Source organism: Ursus arctos, unplaced genomic scaffold (assembly GCF_023065955.2).
Source record: "Ursus arctos isolate Adak ecotype North America unplaced genomic scaffold, UrsArc2.0 scaffold_16, whole genome shotgun sequence".
NCBI classification, from domain to species: Eukaryota; Metazoa; Chordata; class Mammalia; order Carnivora; family Ursidae; genus Ursus; species Ursus arctos.
In genome coordinates, this window is record NW_026622830.1 from 30,950,767 (window position 1) to 30,973,110 (window position 22,344).

General features: G+C 43.6%; 1 protein-coding gene across 3 annotated transcripts in view; it reads right to left on the bottom strand.

The window, feature by feature from the left end:
• Window positions 1-8,086: 8,086 nt before the first annotated feature.
• Window positions 8,087-22,344, bottom strand: part of FERMT1 (FERM domain containing kindlin 1) — a 36,580-nt gene continuing 22,322 nt past the window's right edge. For all 3 annotated transcript variants that reach the window (XM_057312658.1, XM_057312657.1, XM_026503039.4), the window contains 6 exons: window positions 16,716-16,840; window positions 15,856-15,962; window positions 14,415-14,636; window positions 13,708-13,832; window positions 12,287-12,428; window positions 8,087-10,626 (listed from right to left, as the gene is read on the bottom strand). In XM_057312658.1, the coding sequence (XP_057168641.1) occupies window positions 10,453-10,626; window positions 12,287-12,428; window positions 13,708-13,832; window positions 14,415-14,636; window positions 15,856-15,962; window positions 16,716-16,840 (895 nt within the window). In that variant the 3' untranslated portion in view covers window positions 8,087-10,452. The remainder of the gene's footprint in view (window positions 10,627-12,286; window positions 12,429-13,707; window positions 13,833-14,414; window positions 14,637-15,855; window positions 15,963-16,715; window positions 16,841-22,344) is intronic.

Below are 22,344 nucleotides of genomic sequence, written 5' to 3' on the forward strand. Positions count from 1 at the left end.
TCCCTAGGCTCTTGGAGCTGAGGACTGGATGGATCGAGATGCTATTTACTGGGAAAGAGAAGTCTAATAGAGCAACAGATTTGGGGTAGGAAAATCACAGGCTCTGTCTTGGTCATATTAACTTTGAGATGTCTGTTGGACCTATGGAGATGCTGAGGAGGATAATAGGACATCCAACTGTGGAATTCTGGGGAGAGGTCAGAGCTAGACAATTACATTTGGGAGGCATCACCATATAGATGATGCTTAAAGCCCGCATACTGGTTGAGGCTACCTAAGGCAAGCGTGTAGAGAGAGAAGAGAAGAAGACCAAGCCAACATTTGAAGGTGGAGCAGAGGAAGAGGAATCAGCCTAGCAGGCTGAGAAGGAGCAGCCAGGGAGGTGGGAGAAAAATCAGGAAAATTTGGAATCATGAAAGTTGAGAGAGAACAATGTTTCATTAAGGAGGGCACAACCAGCCAGGTTTTGACAGACTGAGTAGTGGAGGACATTTATGACCTGAACAAGAGTAGGCTTTAGTAGGGGAAGGGACGGAAGCCAGAGAGGAGTGAATTAAGGGCATGAGAAAGTATGTATTAGTCTTCTTAACTATTTGGAGAACTTTTGATGTGAGTGGGAGCAGAAAAATGGGGCAAAATAGAGTTTGAACCTTTTATAAGGTGGAAAATATTGTTGTAGCTATCTATGGCTACCCAGTAAGTACCCCCAAAACTTAGTGGCTCAAAGCAACAGTTATTATAGTCTATTCCATGATTTTTGAGGATCAGGAATTTGGTCATAATGTGGCTGGTTGATTCTTTTGTTCCATATGCATTGACTGGAGTCACTGGTAGTATTTAGCTGTTGAATGGGCTGGTTTTGAGGCTTCAAGATGACTTTACTCATGGGTCTGGCACCTGGGTGGGGCTGACAAAGGACTGGCCTCTGCTGAGACTGTCAATTGGAGTGCCTACGTGTGGCCTCCCTAGCATGGTGGCCTCAGGGCTCCAAGAGGGAGTATCCTGTGAACAAAACAGAAGCTACATGGCCTTTTATGACCTACAGTTAGAGGTCACATAGCATTACCTTTGCTGTACTCTATTGGCCAATCTAGCCACAAGCTTACTCAGATTTAAGGGGAGGGGACATAGATCCCATCTCTCAGTGGGAAGACACTAAGAGAATGTGTAGCTATGTTTTAAAAGCCCCACAGATCGAGAACATGTTTGCAGTCTGGATGGGAATGTACAAAGAGATAGGGAGAGGTGAATGATACCAAAGAGAGAAGAAAAACTGCAGGAATCAAGTCCTTTAGAGGTCATGAGGGGACAATACTCAATAGGCTGGGGATTGGGTGCTTTTCCAACTAGGGCAGGAGGAAAGAAAGACATTGTGAGGACAGATGAAGAGTGAAAAGATGAGGCCCTTCCCATCTGATGACATCACGTGCTCAATAATGTACAGGTCATTATATTACAAATCATCAGCCAAGGGAAGGTGTTGAGACAGGTTGAGAAGAAGGTACAAAATAGTAATTTCAGAGACTTGGAAATGTTAAGTATTCTTTTGAAAGGCAGATTTTAACAGTGATGGCTTTTTGTCTTCATGGAAAATAGTATAGGTTGTGTACATGATTATTAATCCTTAATAATATATTAATAACAAAATTACTTTTTTGGTGATTATTAATTATGCTAAGTATTTATGGAACCTATCTGAGATACTCTAAATACTAGGAAGTTGCTGACCAACTTAGGAATGAGTCACATGATATTATATTTCCATTTTGTTGCTGGAGGAACTAGCATTAATTTCATAAAGTAAGTCTGAGAAAGAACCCACGATTAGAACTCTGAGATTGTTTCCTTTTTTAGAAGAATCGAGAATGTGGAACATACCTGTTTATTTCACTTGAAGAGGATATTTGAGTCATCAGCTCCTGAGAGTGATTTAAAAAAATCATCTGGCAAGGGTTGGTGTTGAGCAAAGTTACATTGCAGATGATGTCGCTTTGCCAATGATGCTTTCAAGTGTTTAAAGTATATTTGTAATTCTTGCTCTGAAATTGCTTTCAGAATGAGTTTTTTACACACACACACACACACACACACACACACACACACTAATCACCAGGGTTACTTTTGTTTGTTAAATTGTTCACCAAAATATTTTATTAGTCACAATCTCCTAATTCACCTTATTTTGTCTTGGCTATTTCCAAAAATTGAACCCCTATGAAAGTAATGAAGATTCATCAACAGTAAGGATAACACAGATAAGGTGAACAAGGCTTTGCTGAAAATTTCCAAAGGGGAGTTTGAGGATGTTTGGAGCAGCACCGTTGGAAAGGTTCACACACATACTTCATAGAATTATAGTGTTTCAGGAGAGATTGAGATCTTAAGGTCCTCCAAACCAAACTTATTAGCTGTGCCCACTGACATCGCCTCTCTCTGTTATCCTTTATATTTATTTACCAGTTGGATTTCCAACCACTGTAGGCCAGGGTTGACCCTCTTTTCCATTACTCTATAAATTCACTTCTTTACTGTTCACCACAATCAGGAATAGATTCAGTGGCAAGTTATAGAAAACTCACTTAATAGTGGCTTAAACACATCTGTTTATTTTTCTTATATAACAGAGTCCAGAATTAGGCAGCTGTTGGTATCTCTTCAGCCACTCCATGATGACACAGACTTCTGTTTTTAGGCTCTCCCATGTTTAGTGCATTTCCTTTATCCTCAAGCTTGTTGCCTTCCGGTTGCAAGATGATGGCTGTACCTCCAGGCATCGTATCTAGACATTCAAGGCAGGTAGAACGGAGAAGGTGGAGGTGAAGCCAGCTGCATCTCCCTTCTCTCAGGATAGAAAAAGTTCCCCCAGAAATCTCCACAGCATGCTTTCCCTTAGGCCTCATTGGTTAGAACTGGTCACATGGCCACCCCTACCTGTGCAGGAAACTGAGAAGTTGGGGAATAGGATTGTCACGATTGGTGTAGACCATTAAGATCCATCACTGGGGCTGGATACATTGGCTCAGCCAAAATCAGGTTCTGTTAGCAAGGAAGAAGGGAAAATTGTTTTGGTAGGTAAATAATAGTGTTGGCCACAATCGCAGTGTGCTGATTTTACTTCTGAAAAGGCTCTTAGTTCTCCCTACCTCTTTCCACTGGCCGATCTCTGATCCTCAGGGTCTTTTATTTTGGCTAACGGAGGCAGCCTCTGAACTGACCCATCAACTTCTGGTATGACTATCCTCCATCCATTCTCCATCAGCTGCCAGACTTACGCTTCGAAAATGCAAGTCTGATTATGGCACCCCATGGATAAGAACCTTCACTGGCTCTCTCTCTCTACTAATGGCCTCTCTTCCAAGCTTGACTTTATTCCTCTCCTTCTCCCTACTTGGAAAACTCCTACTCACCCCTCAAGACCAAGTCTAAATGTCCCTTTCTCTGGGAAATTCTTCCTTCTTTGCTCTTGACTCTAACAAAACTACTCCCTTCCTTTTGTTCTCATATATCTTTTTAAAAAAAGATTTTATTCATTCATTTGAGAGAGAGAGAGAGCACATGCAGGGAGAGTGGGAGAGGAAGAAGGAAGCTCCCAGGTGAGCAGAGAGCCTGACATGGCGCTTGCTCCTGGGACCCTGGGATCATGACCTGAGCCGAAGGCAGATGCTTAATGGACTGAGTCACCCAGGCGCCCCTCTCATATATCTTTTTAGCGTATCAAGAATGATGCCTGTTATATACCATTATCTGAGTTATTTGCTCAGATGTCTGTCTCTTGCTAGATTATGTTATCCTTAGCAGCCAGCATAGTACCTAGTACAGGGCAGGTGCTTACGCAGAGGGAGCGACTTGTTTCCTGACATCTATTCTCACCCTCTTTATCAGTAAAGGAGCTCTGATTTTCAGTTGGGCCCATAGTGCCTTTGAATAAAGACCAAATATTTCAACCTCCCTTGTAGTTCATTGAAACCATGTGACGTGATGCCTAGAGCTAAAACAGCCATGTTGGGTCATGAGATGACTTTGTGAATAGAAGTTGTGCATAGGGGATGGGAAAGATGAAAGGGCATGGGTCCTTGACATGGTCTATAATCTTTTATTGGCCTAGGCTTGCCTTTGGAATTTCCGGTGGAAGAGAGAAAGACCTCTCTTGTTTGAGCCACTATTATTTTCAGTTTTCTGTCACTTGTAGCTAAGCAATTTTAACTGGTAGAAATATATATATATTTATAATCATATATATTTATATTATATATTTAATATATATTATATATAATTATATATAATCATTAAATATATAAAATATATTATATATAAATATAATTATAATATATATATTATATGATTATATATGATTTATATAATATATGTAACTAGTACATAAATATACAGTAAATGTAATAAATTATATAAACTATATATTATATAAGCTATATGGCTCCCTCTGCCATAATATAACATATATGTGTGTGTTTGTGTATACATGTGTTTTTATTTTTATTATTTATTTTTTAAAAATGTTTTATTTATTTATTTGAGGGAGAGAGAGGCAGAGGCAGTGACAGAAATAGCGAGAGAGAGCACGAGCAGGAAGGAGAGGGAGAAGTAGACTCCCCGCTGAGCAGGAAGCCCGACACGGGGCTCAATCCCAGGACCCCAGGATCATGACCTGAGCCAAAGGCAGACACTTAACTGACTGAGCCGCCCAGGCGTCCCTGTATATGTGTTTTGAACTGAATTGATTGAAATACAGTTCGCTGAAACCTAGCATGGCTTGACAACTGTAGGCCCATAGTCAATATTAGGTTCTCTGATATATCGGCTATGTGTTCCTATATGTTAAGATATGTGACTGCTAGGCAGGGCATGCCTCCCACAGCCCTGTGGTCTCACAGCTGACTGAATATGCCTGTGTACACTACCTATCCCCAAGCACGTCAGCATTTGTAGCCACTTGTCCTAGAATGAACTTTGCTTAGCTTATAAGGAATGGATGATTCAACAGCTTCTTGCCAAGTGTTTGGCAGCCCATTTGCTCTTCTGAAGTCTACCTGATTCAAAGAACCATTTATAAAGGGAGGAAAAGGTCAGAATAAAAACATTTCACTCAGCCTCTAAAAGCAGAGCTCAGTCCCTGAGGGAAAGTCGCCTCTCTCTGGTGGAACTGGCATTAATCACTTATACGCAATGGCAGGACCAGGGCCAACCATTGGTGGGAATGGGGGTGGAGGGGGTTGTCTCGGGTCACAGGTTGGTGTTTTTTCTGCTGGGAAGAAGGTAGAACTCTTCCCCACCCTCCTGAATGCCACCTTTGACACAGATTTGCAATCAAATGTCTTATTGGACAAGTGGGCCAGCAGTTGGGGTCTGAAGATTAATTAGAAGAAATTTTCACCATTTTGACCTTTGAAATCTGGTATATTGTAAATGAAGGATAAAATGTCTGTGGAGTTTTGTAGGCCTTACCCAGATATGTTGGCGGGGGGGAAGGGGTGGAAATCCCCTCAGCGGAACGATCAGAAATAAAGACAGTCTAGGGCTCTTGGCTCAAGAGGCCTTGCCATTCACACGGGATTATCAAGAGCCGTGCTAAAGAGCACAGCTCAGGTCAGAAGGTCTGGGTTTAAGTCTTGACTCCCCCCCCACACTCTCGCTGGGTGACCTTGACAAGCTACTTGACTTCTCTGTCCCCAGATCTGGTGTGTGCTGGAGCAGGCTTGCCCCTGTCAGAGGCCTGGGTGTTTCCATGTCTTCCCAATTGTGTTCACTGATGCCACACTGGCTATGGTGGGAGTTTTTACACCAGGGAAATCGGCGAATCAGGTCTCCTCCTGCTGACCCTTACAGAGTATTAAACATTTGCCAACAACTGCTTCATGTTTCCTAATGTGAACAATGAGGCTGACCACACCTGTGGCACCCAGAGGTTGAACTGAAAGGACTCATGGGAAGCACAAGTAAGAGCCCTTAATACAGGTTGGCGTTCTAATTCCTTTAGCCATGTAATAATAGCCCTATTATTGTTGAGAAAATTCTTTGGGGGCAGGTGCAGAAGCAAGATTTGACTTGCTCTCACAATGGTTGGTACAACCATTTAGCCTCCTGGTATCTGTTTGCCCCTGGGGCTCATTTGACTGTCATGGCAGCCAGTCAACCTGCTCTGAAATTCGAGTTCTAGAACTATGTGTCCCGACTCAGATAATGGGCCAGTGGTGGCAGAGTGTTGCCAGAGTTTCGGAAGAAAAGCATGTGCATGGTGCATAGGAGTGGGGGATGTACTTCAACCTGATTGTGGGGAAAATGGACCCCACCCAAAGAATGCTGGAGTACAAAGGGCTGTAAGAAACCACAAGATCCAAACCCTTGTTCTACAGATGAGGGGACATATACTCTCAGATGGGGGCTTGGATTTTCCTCTGCTATTGTTGTTCCAGTTTCCTTTTTATTTTTATTTTTTTAAGATTTTATTTACTTGAGAGAGAGAGAGAATACAACTGGGGGGAAGCAGAGGGAGAGGGAGAAGCAGACTCCCTGCTAGGCAGGGCTCGATCCCAAGGCCCCGGTGTTAATGACCTGAACAGAAGGCAGACGCTTAACGGAGCCACCCGGCATCCCTTCCTTTTTTTTTTTTTTTAAAGATTTATTTATTTATTTGAGAGAGAGAGAGAGTGCGTGCACACGTGGTGGAGGAGGGGCAGAGGGAGAGGGAGAGAGAGAGAATCCCAAGCAGACTCTACACTGAGCATGGAACCTGATGGGGGCTTAATCCCACAACCCTAAGAACATGACCTGAGCTGAAACCAAGAGTTGGACGCTTAACCGACTGAGTCACCCAGGTCCCCTTCCAGTTTCCTTTTTGACCAGGCTAATGCAGTCGCTGTCTTGAGGAGATATCTGCATCCCCATGTTCACTGCAGCATTATTCACAATAGCCAAGATAAGGAAACAACCTGTCTAGTGATGGACAAATGGATAAAGATAAAATATATATGTATATGTACATAATGAAATACTATTCAGCCATAAAGAAGAGCGAAACCCTGCCATTTGCAACAACATGGATGGACCTTGAGGGCATTATGCTAAGTGAAATAAGTCAGGCAGAAAAAGACAAATACTGTATAATCTTACTTATATGTGAAATCTAAAAGAAACAAACTCCTAGAAAAGAATAGATTGATGGTTTCCAGATGTGGGAGATGGAGGGTGGACGAAATGGAAGAAGGTGGGAGAAAAAAAAAAAAAGATAATGTCTTAAAAGAGGAGGCATCATATTTCACATTAGAAGTTTTAAGCTGCCTTTGGGCAGGATCATAGCCCCATACTTTGTATTCAGCCAGCACTTAAATAGCTACTTTTTTTTTTTTGTGCTCAGTGAATCTCTCATGTATTAGTCAATTTCGAGGAATATGGAATGACTTAATAGATATCATACTAAAATACAAAAACAAAAACCAGTACACGAGATGGTATAACGGCTGGAAAGCCACAACCCCAAATGCCAGCAATGTGTGTCTTTGGATAGTGTTAGTAAGCCAAAGCTGGCTTTGAATTCTGGTTCTGCTGCTTACTGGTGGTGTGACCTTGGACAAGTGCTTCACCTTCTGAGCCTGTTTTCACCTTTGTGAAATGAGAAGGCAAGTCATTCCTCGCCCCCAATGGATCGATGTGAGAATTGTATGAAGGGACATCTATAAACTGCACGTCACTATCTGTTACGGCCCCTCTACCACTAAATCAAAGGACTATTCTAGACATTCGTCCATCGAATCAGAGGCTCTCTGATGCTCCCCCGCCTGTGGGTATGTCTTTGCTCTCTGGTGCTTTTTCTAAAAGGTAGACCTGGGGAAAAAGAGCTCATGATGTCAGGAAATCTAGGGACCTTCAATGGGAAAGGAGTTGAAGCCAACGGTTAAATGAGGTTTCTAAGTCAATCTCACTGGGAAGAATGAGCTCAGATCTTGGAATTGTGAGGGAAAGTATGCCTTAAACCTGAAAGTTGCATTCCTTTTTCATGGGGGAGAAAATATTCACCTTTTTAGAGACAGCAGAGTGGAGAGGACACAACCAGACCACACTCAAATCCATATAAAGCTTTTAATTTAAAAAGTCCTATAAAATAATAATAAATGCAGATTTCCCCATCGAGTGTAGATAGGAAAGGATATGAGGCCGAAAGGTACGCATTAATTTAAAATTTCATCACAGGAAGTCAGATGACCTTTTGCACCCAATATGAAAAAAAGTCCTTAAGTTGCTCTTTGGAATAGCAGCATTTATGGTTTTCTGGTCACACTTGTTTATTCCTTTGGGATGTGGTAGTGCAGATGGGGAAGAAACGTTCCCTGGAAAGTTTGGTTGAAACCAGTTAATTCTTTTGACAAAGTGTTTTCATGGAAATGTCAGAACCATGAAAAGCTAAGGAAGAGGGTCACACTGAAGGCCTAGCTTTGGTTAAATGATGCAGAACGGTACTGGGCAGCAGACGGGTAAAATGTGGCATCGAGGAGCATTATTTTCACGTAGGGCCTGACATACTCTTAAAGACCTGACTTAGGTTCTTTTTTTTTTTTTTTTTTTAAAGATTTTATTTATTTGACAGAGAGAGAGACAGCCAGCAAGAGAGGGAACACAAGCAGGGGGAGTGGGAGAGGAAGAAGCAGGCTCATAGTGGAGGAGCCTGATGTGGGGCTCGATCCCATAACGCCGGGATCACGCCCTGAGCCGAAGGCAGATGCTTAACCGCTGTGCCACCCAGGCGCCCCCTGACTTAGGTTCTAAAATAACAGAGCGCAAGACGACACAGAAATGACCACCACCAAGCTGAACAGTAAAGCTCAGCACTAGTTTCTATACAAAACATTTCAAACCAAGGTCTTTATGATGGGGACCAAGAGCTTCCAAGTGCCCAAGCCACCTCCAAGCTTTAAGCTAGGGCTCGGAAGTTCACCTGGTGAACTGGGGGGGTGGAGGAGGGTTCATGAAACTTCACCTCTAAGAAGAGGCTGAAAGAGGAATTTCCAGCAATAGCTTCCAGCTCAGGGCCTGGGGTTGCCTCGACAAGGCTGTCCTAATGTGGCTCCTAGAGTTATGGAGATCTCTATTCTCAAAAGAAAGTGACAGGTGATGTTCTGGGCCACAGAGCTCTGGCCAGGCCCCCAGAGTTTTGCATCCTAAAAGAATTTCAACAAGGAAACGCAGCCTCTGCTTTACCCTTGCAGCCCAAGGCCTTTCTGTGACAGCAGAACATTTATCAAAACATAATTAAACACCTTCTGATAGTTCCCCCTACCCCGGATATCCCTTCTTTCCTTCCAAAACCCATGCCTCCCAACGCTGACAAACCAAAGCAGAAAGTGACAGCTGAGGCAGCGATGACCTGGCTCAGGTCCATGTCTTGAGGCAGAGATGACAGAGCAAAAAGCAGAGAAACATAAGTCTGTTATTGGCTCCTGATTTACAAACTGGACACAGAAGCCAGTGGGGAGGCCATAGGCCCTTGAACTTGGTGGTCTTTGAGAATGGGCTTGTCCTTCTTTCCCTGACCAGCTGGGAGGCAGTCCCCATGGGAAACCCGGATGTGGGGAGGTGGTTTTTATAAACAGAGAGAACTGTAGCCATCTTCCTCAGCCCCAGCTTAGAGGAGCAGCTGTTGAGACCCGCAGCTAGGTTGAGGAATGGGTTTTCCTGGACCTCTGTGTCACCCCTGTCATCGAGAAACACTTTGGCTGAGGGATCCCTAGGAATGGAACAGGACTTGCAGGTGGCAGAAGCGGGACCTGAGGGGACCAATGTCCGAGACCAGATGGGTCAGTAGTCACCTCTGCAGAAGTCACTGTGAACTGATGACCTTGCAGGTCACTGCTCTGACCCCTTGTCACCAACTAGTACCAGGGAGCTCCACCTCTCCCCTCCCCACCCCCAGGCCTTGACCTATAGGGAAAACGTCTATGGGCATGTGGGCATTCCCTCTGCCATTTTCACAGGATGGGAGCTCAAAGTGGTTCTGTTAGGAAAGACAAATTACTTTTTATACCTGAGTTATGGAATAAAATCTCTCCTTGGCTACCTATGCTTTCGACCTTTCTGTCTTTTGCTGACTTAACGATGAAGCAGAGAAGCACACCGGTGACTTCTAGCCACAGACTTGCATAACTGTGGCTACATGCTGGGCCATAGCGTCGTCGTTGAGTACTAGCCTGTCTCCCTCCCACCCATTTTACAGAAAAGGCAACTGAGGCCTCTTCATCACTGGTAGGACAGGGTGAAGAGAGGAAAAGGACATGCTAGGCAGTGTGTCTGAAATGAGATGAGAACCCTCATCTGAGTGACCAGTGGGGAAGTATGGGTTGTCCGTCAGTCTGCAGCGAACACACTGTGAGAGCCAAGGATCCCATCTGTCCAGGGAGGACCATCCTTGGCTCACTCTCTGTGCGTAGGCAGGTCAGCTCTGCTTCATTCCTGACCACCCGTCAGCTTGTGGAACAGGTCCTCGTCAAGGGTCTCATTCTGGTCCTTAGACCGAGTGGACAAGAAAATGTAGCCACCGATGTATTCATGCACGATCTTGCAGTCCGCACTCAGGCAGGTGAACGCAATGGAGACGTTCTGGTCAAATTCGATTGCCACCTGGAAGAGGAAGGCACAGGTAAGCTTAAACTCTGACAGGGAAAATGGGGAAAAAACTGCCTTGTATTGGCCCCAGAGCTGAGGACTGCTTAGGTGGCTTACAGATGATTTCCCTCCCCCTCCTCCCCCCAAAATCCACAAAAAACCCAACCAAACAACAACAACAAAAACCCCAATCACCACGTCCACTAAATGCTTACAGAATCTTTGCTCTCTGTGCGCCCTCTTGTGGTAGCAACTTTGCCACACACCTGGCAAAGCATTCCAACTTCCAAGGCACATAGTTTTTTGGGTCACTCTTGTTTACGTATAAGAACTTCCTAAGCACTCCCTCTGTCAAGGGGCAGGGTGCTTTGCAGACTTTTTAATGGAGAATAAAAGGGCTTACCTGAATTCTCCTACACCCAACAGCCCTGCACCCCTTCCTAGCTGAAAGTCATAAACTCTAAACACCAGAAGAAACAAACGTCACTGGTTCTCAACCTTAGCTGCCCCTTGGAATCACCAGTGGACCTTCACAGATTGCTGCCAGGCTCCCACTCCCAGAGACTGTGATTTGATGGGTCCAGGGTGTGGCCCGGGCCGTGGTGTGTTTGAGCTCCCAGGGGACCCTAACATGCAACAAGGGTTTAGAGCCGCTGCCTTAGAGGTCACCTAATCTCAAACTTTTATTCCATAAATGAGTGAACAGCCCTGCCAAGAGGAATCCATGGTTCTTTAAAAAAAAAAAAAAAGTGTGTGGGCACCTGGGTGGCTCAATCAGTTGACTGGCTGCCTTCAGCTCAGGTCATGTTCCCAGGTTCAGGGATCGAGTCCTGCCTCGGGCTTCCTGCTCAGTGAGGCGTCTGCTTCTCCCTCTCCCTCTGCTGCTCCCCCTGCTTCTCTCACTCACACACTCTCTCAAATAAATACATAAAATCTTTTTAAAAAATTAAAAAATTAAAATAAAAAAGGGGGGTTTCCTCCCATCCCTCTCGTGGAGATTTTTCCTCTACGGGAAAAATGAGAAAACGAAGGAGGAAAGATTCTATGTTGGCAACACCAGGATGTTTTAAATCCTCTGAATGCTAAGGTGCCTCTGACTTGATTGAGAATTTCCCATGCTATAGCCTTGGCTTGAACTTAGCTCCCGGGGTGCAACTATTGATGGGAGACAGAGGGTCTGGGGGCTCCTAACCCAGGAGGCCAAGCTTTTCTCAGTCATCCCTGCTCATATCACTTCCTTCTCTGGCAGTTTTTCCCTTTGGGGACCGGAATGCTCTCCAGGTGGGCAGCTGGGCCTCTGAGGCCTCCGCCAGTTAGACCTCTTGGCAGCCAAGCAGATGAAACATTTTTGGATTCATTTCGCAATTTCTGCAAAGCAGTTATCAGTGTCTCTGTAATCCTATGCTGAATTCGAGGAGGCTAATCAGAGTGCTCAGCAATTTTAGAATCTGTATGGAAAGTCCAGAGGGAGGCGAAGCCAGCTTGTGGTGTTAATTCAAAACCATTTGGACTGTCCCTGTTAGTAAACGGCCCAGAGCTGCGTGTGATTTTAGCAGACAAGTAGCACGCGCTTGTGGTTTCTGAGTTCTAAAAATATGAACGGAGTAATCTACAATTCTGATGGATCACTCATGTACAGCCTCAACACTGAATGTACCAAGAACTTTTACCGTACCTGCCGGATTTCCCAGTTTACGTTCCACTGTTTCATGTTTGTGAATCTCCATGTTGTAATTGGAATCCCAGTGGCTGCCTCGATTCTAATCAACCTATTATATGAAACTCCCAGAATATCATCTTTCTTGCTTCCTTTAAATCTAAAAAGAAATTAATATGAATTAAAAGAAGTAACTGCTTCCTAGAATATGATGTTCATTCATACACAACTTCTAAAAGAGAATAGGAACATTTCTAAATGATATCCAAAGAACGGACAGTGAGGGATTAAGTGTTCTACAGAAGGGCATTTTTATTGTGATAGGAAGAGAATATGAAGAAAGGAGAGACTTAAGGCTGTCCTATGTGAAATTGACATCAGAGGAAAGCAAAGTAAGAGAGGGTCAAGTCAATGATTTTAAAATAAACTGTGTCGGCCAGGCACCCTTCTAGGCACAGGGAATACATTAGTGACCTAATTGGATAGAAAATGTCTGACTTCATGAAGCTTGTATTCTGCGGATCGGGGGACAGGGTCATGAGTAAGTGAAATATAGATGGAAGATAAGATCATGAAGGAAAATAAAGCATAGAAGGGGGTCAGGGAATACTGGCAATGAGGTGGTTACAGTTTTCAAGAGAGTAGGGAAGATAGCAGCGAGAGAAGACATTTGATTAAAGATGTTTGTGAGGGAATGAGCCACATGGGCTTCTGGGGAAAGAGTACTGTAGGAAGAGGGCACAGCCAGTGCAAGCCTGCAGCTTTCTTTTTTTTTTTTTTTTCTTTTTTTGGGGGGCATGCTCAAGGACCTGCCAGGAGGCCAGTATGGCTGGGCACAGTGAAGGAGGGGCAGAGGATGTGAAATCCCAGAGCTAAGGTCTTATAGGGCCATTGTAAGGATTTGGCTTATACACTGAGTGAGCTAGAAGGCCTTCAGATGGCTCTGGGCAGATGCCTGCTATGGTTTGACTCAGATCTTAAAAGGAGCACTCTAGCAGACAACTTGAAAACTTAGGGGCAACAAGGGGAGAAGCAGGGAGCCCAGGTAAGTATTGTGAAGAGAAGGTATGGAAATTGTTGTGAACAGCCAACATGTGTGGGCCATTTGTGAGAGGACAGTATTTTTTTTTTTTTTTAAGATTTTATTTATTTATTTGAGAGACAGAGAGAGCACAAGCTGCAGGGAGGAGCAGAGCGAGAGGGAGAAGCAGGCTCCCCACTGAGCAGGGAGCCCAATGTGGGACTCGATCCCAGGACCCTGGGATCATGACCTGAGCCAAAGGCAGATGCTCAACCGACTGAGCCACCCAGGCGCCCGGGAGGACAGTATTCTAAAATTAAAAAGAGTTCTATATTCTAGACTGAGAATAAACTGGGCTCCAAGAAAGGCACTTAGAAACAAACAGGAAGTGAGAGAGGCAAGTGAACACCGTAATCACCTGACAAGGTAGTAGGTGAGGCCAAATTCAGGTAGAGATTGCCATGCCTGGATGAACCGCAGCTTGGCTTCGACCAGCGGCATCTGGGCCACATTCTGGTGGGCTTCTAGAATCCGGGCTGCCAGCTAAGCAGAAGTGGAAAACATTGAGCCACCCTTAGCATACACTTAGTATTCTGTAATCATCCCTTTAGCTCAGATCCCCAGTGAGAAAAATAAATGCCAGGCCCAACTGCAACTCTACAAAGACAATTCATTCCCGTTCATTCATCCTCTGTTCCTCTCTGTAAAACACGTCAGTCACTGGGGAGAAGAAGGAACAACAGCAGCCAACACATAAACTCTAAGATTCATGGAGATGGAGAGTTCTGGGTCCCTCTTTCTGGGATCTGTACGGTGTCCGTGGACAATGATTCCTCTTGTATCAGTTGATCTGTGTAACTTTAAACTCCCTCTAATGCAAGCATAGTTTAAATTTTTAATTTGTGGGGACTAAATAACTTTAATGAAATCTGGGAATATCTCTATGTTCAGTTAGCAGTAGTCAGCTCTAACAAAAGGAACAATAATTTCTTAACATCGTCTAATACCGAAAATCCCCATCAGCCGATTTTTCATGATGATGGCCTCGATCATTTTATTTCCTCATATTACCCCAGAAAATACAGAGTTTACTGCAAACAGTCACACCCACAAGATTAGCAGTACCTGCTTTGACTTGTGTTTTTTTGCACACCGAGGTGACACAAAACATTCAGGGTTCATGTCCATGGTTTCAAGATTGGAAGCCACCTGAGATGCCGAGTTCCGGTTTTTCATCCTCAGAAATGAAAGGATGTTGAGGACCTCTGGCTGATAGGAGCTGTCTGCCATGGTTTTGCCCTTCGATGCCAGGATGCAGGCAGCCATCCACTGGGCATACTGCTTCTCCTGCAGCAAACATCAGAGGGCTGAGACACACATTCAAGTGCAAAGCCACCCTGCTGGGAACAGAACAGGATGTGGGCTGGGCTTTCATCTCTATAATACACAAAATTGTCACCCACCGAGCAAGGAACTGAACGATGTGAAGTGCCACATGTTCTGAGTGACTGTCAATCACCTAATTCAACACCCAACAAGAGCTCTTGAGTCCCGTGTTGAGTTTCTCTACGCTAAGGGGCTAGAGAATAGGAATGTCAGTTGCGATCCATTCCATGCAGAGAACTTTGCATTGAAAGATGAACCAAGGACACCTGAGCACCATGGAGGACAGACAGGTGAAAACCCAAGCTACCTGACAGCCTTCCTTGATACCTATTTCTATTTTCATATCATGTCTGATCTCTGTGACAGAAGGAAAGGAGGAAAAAGATCATGAACTGATTTCCCATATTATGTCTACTCTGGCCCATGCTTAGTAAAGATTCTCATCCCAAGGGAGGAATCAGGTCCACCGATGGGCTCTGAACCAGTCAGTGGTGGCCTCTATTGCTCTTGAATGTTGGTGTTTATTTTTTTTACCTCAGGGAGCCAACAGGTGTGGTCCTAGCAGCTGAGGGGATGCGGTTGAAGAGGAATTCTTCAGGGGCAACTGTTGGTGTGGTGCACTGAATTACTGGCCTCAGTCTTCATCCCCCTGGTATCCACACTTTCTGCCATGTAATTTGACAGTCTGTCTCATTGGAGCCAGAGTGTAATTTCCCACCTCTTGACTTTGAACCCCACCATGGACTTGCTTTAGCCAATGGAATGTGGGTGGAAATAACAGTGTACAACTTGCTGGCCCGAGCTTTCGGAGGTCTGCCATGTCTGTCATGCCTCTCTTGCCTTTCTGCCATCGCTACAAGCAGAACCTTCCCAGGCAGCCTGGCACCCATAATAAATACAGTGAGCTTACCTTCCAGCCGGGAGCCAAGCCTAGCCAGACCTACCGCTAGAAGCAGATCTGTCTAGATGACGCGAGGCTGGATCATCCGAGCCCCAGCCTACCCGCCGATGTTTCAGAGGCAAGTGTTTATTGGTACATGTCATTTGATTTTGTGGTTGTTTGTTACAAAGCAATAACTGACTGATGAGTGCTCTGATTGGGAAACTAAACATCTCAGCTGCTTTGTCCTTAGGCTTAGGGAAGGTAAAGGGACTTAGCATTTTTTTTGGATTTACTTACATGGTCACATCTCAGATACACTTCATTCATACCATCGGCAACAGGGATTAGTAACTTGATTCCAAATTTTCTCCCTGCTACATTGACGTCTGGCACAACTTCACAGCCTGAATGATAAAAGGCAGGGACAAAACTGAGTTCGGAGAAATCTGTCCTATAAATCAGACATGCATCTAAAAAAAAACACTTTGAACATAAGCCCTTCAGATTTGAAAAATTGAGGAGCAAGTGGACAACATTAATTAAAGGGCAACTAAAGAAGATTCATGAACAACTCATATGGATAACAAAAAATATCTTCTGTTAGGATTTTCTTAAATATGTCATCGATTCAATTCATTTTCCAGGTCGATTTGGCTATGCTAACTCATAGTAACATGGAGTTATGAATATGAACTTTTAAATAAACCAAAGTAGAGGGAATTCTCTTACTGCCACAACGATAAGGGAACTGAGTGCACTGGTTAATTAAATATTTCAGTTAATGGAGTTGCCAGTACACTCACAGCCACTTTCAGAAATTAGAACAGAAACTAAAGTGACACTGAATTAAACATAACCGTTCTGGAATTTAGAAAGCTTTTCAGGACCCTACAATGCTTCATGTACTACATGGATGACACCAATTACCACCACTTCCTAGACTTGGACACACAGGGGAAGAAGGGACAGCAGACTGCAAATAATCACCTTTATCGCACCACATTGCAGGCCCATGCTCTGTGGGGAAGAGGAGCTGCAGGCAGGCTACCCTAGACAGGCTCCTCCGGAAGTAAGCCCTGCTTTGTTGGGCGGGAGGGGGGGTTTGGCTTTCACAGCTGGGTCATGAGAAGCCATACCCAGATGTGGGACCCTCTTACCTCTGAGATTTAGTTTTTCTACTGGTTCTCCTTGCTCAAGTTCCTTATTTTTAAAGTAGGCTATAGATGTGTCTTTAAAGATGAACCAATATTGTTTGAAAGCCTTTAATATTAGCTTCTTGGGCCTGCAAATTAAAGTACAGTAAGCATTGTAACAGCCATCCAGAAATGTAGGGACACATTGCAAATTTCAAGTGGCCCAGACGGTCTGGAAAACCTGTTCAAACAACATAGTCTCTATTGTTGAAACCAATTTTCCCATTGCTAACTCGTTTCTAAAAACTGAAAATGGGGTTTTTGGCAGGAGATGTAGAAGGTAATGCAGAATCCCAGGATTTAGACCACTTTGGCCTTGCTACTGCCCTAAGATGTGACCCTGGGGAAGACTTCCTCTGCCTGGGCCACATGTACTGCTTCTGTGTGACGGGGACAGTACCAGCCTCCAACTCACGAGGCTTCTGTGACGATGGGAAGAGATTACCTCTGAGAGCGCTGATTGCAGGACCTGGCATAACTCAAGTGCTCAATAAATTATTACTATTATTTGAGAAACATCCATGAATCTGAGGACATCTGTCATTTCAGTATATGTCTTGGAACTGAAAAAGCTGTCCAGATGGACAGCACAGCTTTTAATGGAATCAGGCATAAACACTAGGTCTAAAAGTAAGCAACCTTTTCTGTAGTTTCCTCTTGATCCTTAAGAGAAACCACCAAAGAATTCCCAGTGAGTCATGGAAATCACAAAAACCTACAGCTAATCTATACAGACTCTACTGTTACTAAAAAAACAAACAAACAAACAAAAACAAAAAACCACGTTTTGGGGGGAAGATCTCCAAAAGTGAGATGTGTGGGGGCTAGAACACTTTGTACTCTGGTCTGGACAAGGCTGGTAGTGCCAATGGCAGGTCTCAGTTGGGTCATTCAAAATAGAAAACCTGAGAAAGAGCTGGGGAGTAGGAAAGGGGGTACAGCTGGGCAGAGAAAGGATAATATGAGCTGTCCAAGGTTCCATGGAACAGTGCTGGCCGTGGGGGTGAATCAGGGTCTCTCCTGTTAGAGCAGTGGATTTCTGCATTCAAGAATGAGAGAAAGAGAGGAAGCCTGGTGTTAACCCCACTTATACATAATTTGAGGCAATTTTTTTTTAACATGTCAGTCCTAGACTTTCCTTGGCTAAAAATGTGTTATCCTTAACACAAGGATAAGGGAGAAGATGGTCGTTTAAAAATCGGGGTATTACACGCAAAGTATAAAACAAAATTGGTAAACATTATATGCAGTTAACATTTCCAAGATTTAGAAAACCACTGCATTAAAATCATATTTGTCATGTTGACAGTTGCAGTTATAATTCTAAGGAACATATTTAGAAGGTTATCTGAGAATCAGATTCTCCAAAATTAATAGTATTTTCAAAATAGAGTCTAAAGATAAGCCTAAAACCAAAAGATAGTAAGGTCTTGGTTTAATCCTAGGCATTTAATATTTCTATATAGAATTAAGAATGAAGCTCTGCGTCTCCATTTCAACTGGACTTCGAGAGTATGGAAAGATTCCCTCTGCTCTCGTCTACCAGTTGAGTTCATCCTTCAGGCTGTTTCCATTCCTTCCCAAAGCTAAGGACTATTGCTCCTATGCTATGTCAGAGGCTGGGGCAGGACAGGGTCGGGGAAGAAGTGGAGATGGTGGCCAGCTGGAGCATGACAGACACAGAAGGAGGCCGTTATCTGAATCCTTGGGGAGCCCATAAGGTCAAGAGGGAGATGCACCCATGAATAGGTAATATATGCTAAGGCACTTAACCAGGACATGTAGCACGGTGAGTTACAGAGGACACAGCAGTTAAACAGAGAATGAAGGCTGGATAAGGATCTGGAGGAAAGGGAAGAGCATTTTCAGCAGGTGGCAGCTGCACAGGCCAAAGGTAGAGGTGAGTCAGAGCTGGGCCCTCTGTGAACAAGAGTTGGGTCAAACATTTCTTGAATACCTACCTCCTGCTGGGCACTGGGCTGAGCAATGGAAATGGGGGAGGGGGGTTTCTGTAGCTACAACATTTCCACAGGTGGGGGATGATGGAGACAGGAGAGGCAAGATAGGTTGGGGCGAGGGTGGGACTTCGAATGCTCGGCTAAGGGGTTAGACTTTATTTTCTAGAGTGATGGTCCTCACACTCTGCTGTTCATCAGAACTGGAAGGGAACTTGTTAGATAGAGATACCTAAGCATGGCCCTAGTCGCAGAGACTAATAGTCAGCAAGTCCAGGTAGGGCCCAAGGTTTGCATTTCAACTAAGCTTTCCAAAGGTGATTCCTAAGTTTGAGAAAAACGAGTCTAGGCCAGTAATCTCCACTCTAAAACTGGGTACACTCCATCTTTAAAATATTTTCACTATTTTAATATATGATGTTACCCATATACATTATGTGAATATAATAAATACCCACCCCCAAGATATTTATAATTATTTATGTGTAATATTTGTAATATATATACATTATAAGACCTATACAAATATATAAATTAAAAATGAACATGAAAAGTTCAATTTGTTTCAAAAAGGGAGGCGTTACTCAGTGACATAAATCCCAGTTGGGGAAATACACTATTGGCTGTGCTCACTAAATCACAATGTCCACAACAGAGTGCCATCTACCTAGTTTTGAAGGTTTTTGGTACAACAAATCTACTGAGTTCCATCTTCCCTGATGTCAATCACTCACTTATGCAAATTAATCAGAATAGGCTGCATTTTTAGATTTTTAATAAGTGGGTTTTAAACACACTATATCTTCATTTAGAGGATGTTTAACACAGAAAAACTCTGTTTCTGAGTTTTAAAGGTGTACACACAACATTGTTTTATTTTATTATTTTTTCAACTTTGAAGATCTAATTGGCTTTATTAAGTGATTCATAAATTGGGCAGCATCCAACCTGGCAAGTAGTGGGGAGCTCTGAGGAGGGGGACAAAATGGAAGGTCATAAGAAGGAAGGTGGGGCAAGAAAGTTATTAGCAAAAGAAAGGACTGGTCCAGGCAAGGTCACCTTCCTTCTGGGGAAGGGCAGGAGGTCTTATTAGGCGATTACCTCATCTTCTGGGAGATGGGAGGGCCCATGTGACAGATGACCTCATTGGTGCTGATCAGAAAATTCCCTTCTGACTGGTTAAGACTCATTTCTGGGGGAAGCTGCAATTGTAATTAGGTTAGGTGTTAAGCCCTAGTTTGGGCACTTGGTCTAAGTGATGCTGTTTTGGGCTTAGGTTTTTCTTTTTAACAGTTTCCCTGTTTTGAACAGACTCTCAACTTAGCTGAGAGATGTGATCAAAATTGAGGGCAAGAGAATATTGTTTTAATAGGCAGTATCATTATTGGCAACACTGACAGTGGAAACATTTCTAAATTAGTGCTTTCAAAATGCTCTCCTCACAGCACTAATCTCTTTCAAATGCCAATTGCGTTCTCACTCATTTCACAATCACCTTTTTCTTAAAGGAGACGTGAAGTGTGTTTATTATTTTGAAAGCATCTGCAGGCTGACCACTGATGGCCACTTGTCATCACTGAGAGGTCATAAATTCAGAACACATTCTTTTGAAAAAACAAGAGTGCATAACTCCACTTAGAAGTATTTTTCCATGTGTTAACAGGGTGTCTTAGTGGGACCAAAGATTTTCATGGTCACTCTCTCTTTATGAAGTATTATAAGGATTCCACTGTATTTTAGGGGTCTTAATATTTATAACTTGGATCTCACTGATAATCTCCCATAGCACATTGTGTAAGTCAGCCTGGAACTTCTTTGCTACAGTAACTTGCCTACTTGACTACAGAACTTGTCTGTGAATGAGGCAATGAATGAATTTTATGTGTGGCTTCTCTCTCTGTAATCCTCTAGTGGAGACATTTATTCCAAAGTAGTCTCTCCAGCAGTGGCCACACCTTACAGTTTGGACTTAAATAACTGTTTTTATGAAGTATGTAACTTAGTAGTAGGATTGTATCTTGTCTGGTTTGTATTTAGGGGTTTGCATAAAGTAGAATCTTGAAAGGCTGGTTGGGCAGAAAGTTCTAGATTGACTGTTATTTCCTCTTAGCACTTTTAAGAGATTTCCTAGCCAAGGAGAAGTCTGCTGCCCCTTAACTGTTTTTTCTTGTTAGGAAATCTGTCTTTTCTCTCTGATTTAAAGACATTCTCTTATCAATGATTGGCCTTATTAAGATGTGCATTTATAGTGATTTATTTTGCTTGGGATTTATGATTCCTGAATTTAAGGATTTTTGTCTTCAACAATTATGGAACATTCTTAAGCATTCTTTTTTGAATACTTGTCTCTTTCCCATATATTCTTCTAGAACTCCTAGTGGATGTACATTGAAACTTGTCATTCTACCTATAAAATTTTCCATTTCTACCTTTCTGTGTTCTCTATTCAACTGTGTTTTTATCTTATTATTTATTTCAACTATTATTTTTTTTTAAGAGAGAGAGAGAGAGAATGCACATGTGTGTGAGTGGTGGCGGGGGAGGGGCAGAGAGAGAGAGAGGGAGAGACAGAATCTTAAGCAGGCTCCAGGCTCAGGGTGTAGCCTGAGGTGGGGCTCCATCTCACAACCCTGAGCTGAAATCAGGAGTCAGAGGCTTAACCTACCGAGCCACTCAGGCGCCCCTCAGCTGTGTTTTTAAACTTCCGACATTCAGTGCACCTATTCAATTTTAAATTTCTAAGACTAAATTTTTCATTTCCAGAGTTTCTATTTGGTTCCTTTTCAATACTGCCTCTTCTCTTTCATGATAATTTTTATCTTTTAGTTCCCTTAAGGATTCTAAACATACTCATTTTATGTGTTTTTTTTTTTTAAGATTTTGTTTATTTATTCGACAGAGATAGAGACAGCCAGCGAGAGAGGGAACACAAGCAGGGGGAGTGGGAGAGGAAGAAGCAGGCTCATAGCGGAGGAGCCTGATGTGGGGCTCGATCCCATAACGCCGGGACCACACCCTGAGCCGAAGGCAGACGCTTAACCGCCGTGCCACCCAGGCGCCCCTCATTTTATGTTTTTTTCCGATTGCTCTATTACCTAAAATTACTGAAACTCCTAATCTTCCTGTTTGTTGGGTCTGCTGTCTTTCCTTGATGGTGGTTCATGAACTCACATGGTTAGTAGTTTTTATCGGGAGCTCAGTTTTTAGGGGGTTATCGTTTCCTCTGGAAGGCCCATGCATGCTAGATTATGGATATTTCCCTCCAGGTATTTCTGTAATTACATTTGCTAGGGCTTCACAGGCTTTGTGGTCCTGGGCCAGTTTCTATTTTATTTTTTTCAGAACTCACTTATCATAGAAGACATTTAAATTTAGATCTACACCCATGTGTGGCACAGGACTCGGCTCCAATTTCTCCAGAGAGACTTTTCATCTCCCCACATAGGACCCCGTGCAAGGATGAACTTCCTCACTGCTTCCTGTGGTAGATGGACAGCTCTTCTCGTCCCTGTTAAACAGAGAAGGCCGCCCTTGCAAGTTTCTGCCTTTAGGCACGGGCTTCCTGCCTGTGTCAGTCCCTTACGAGAGGCCTACAGCGTCATCTCCTGTCTCTCACAGGGATTACAATCCCAGCCCCA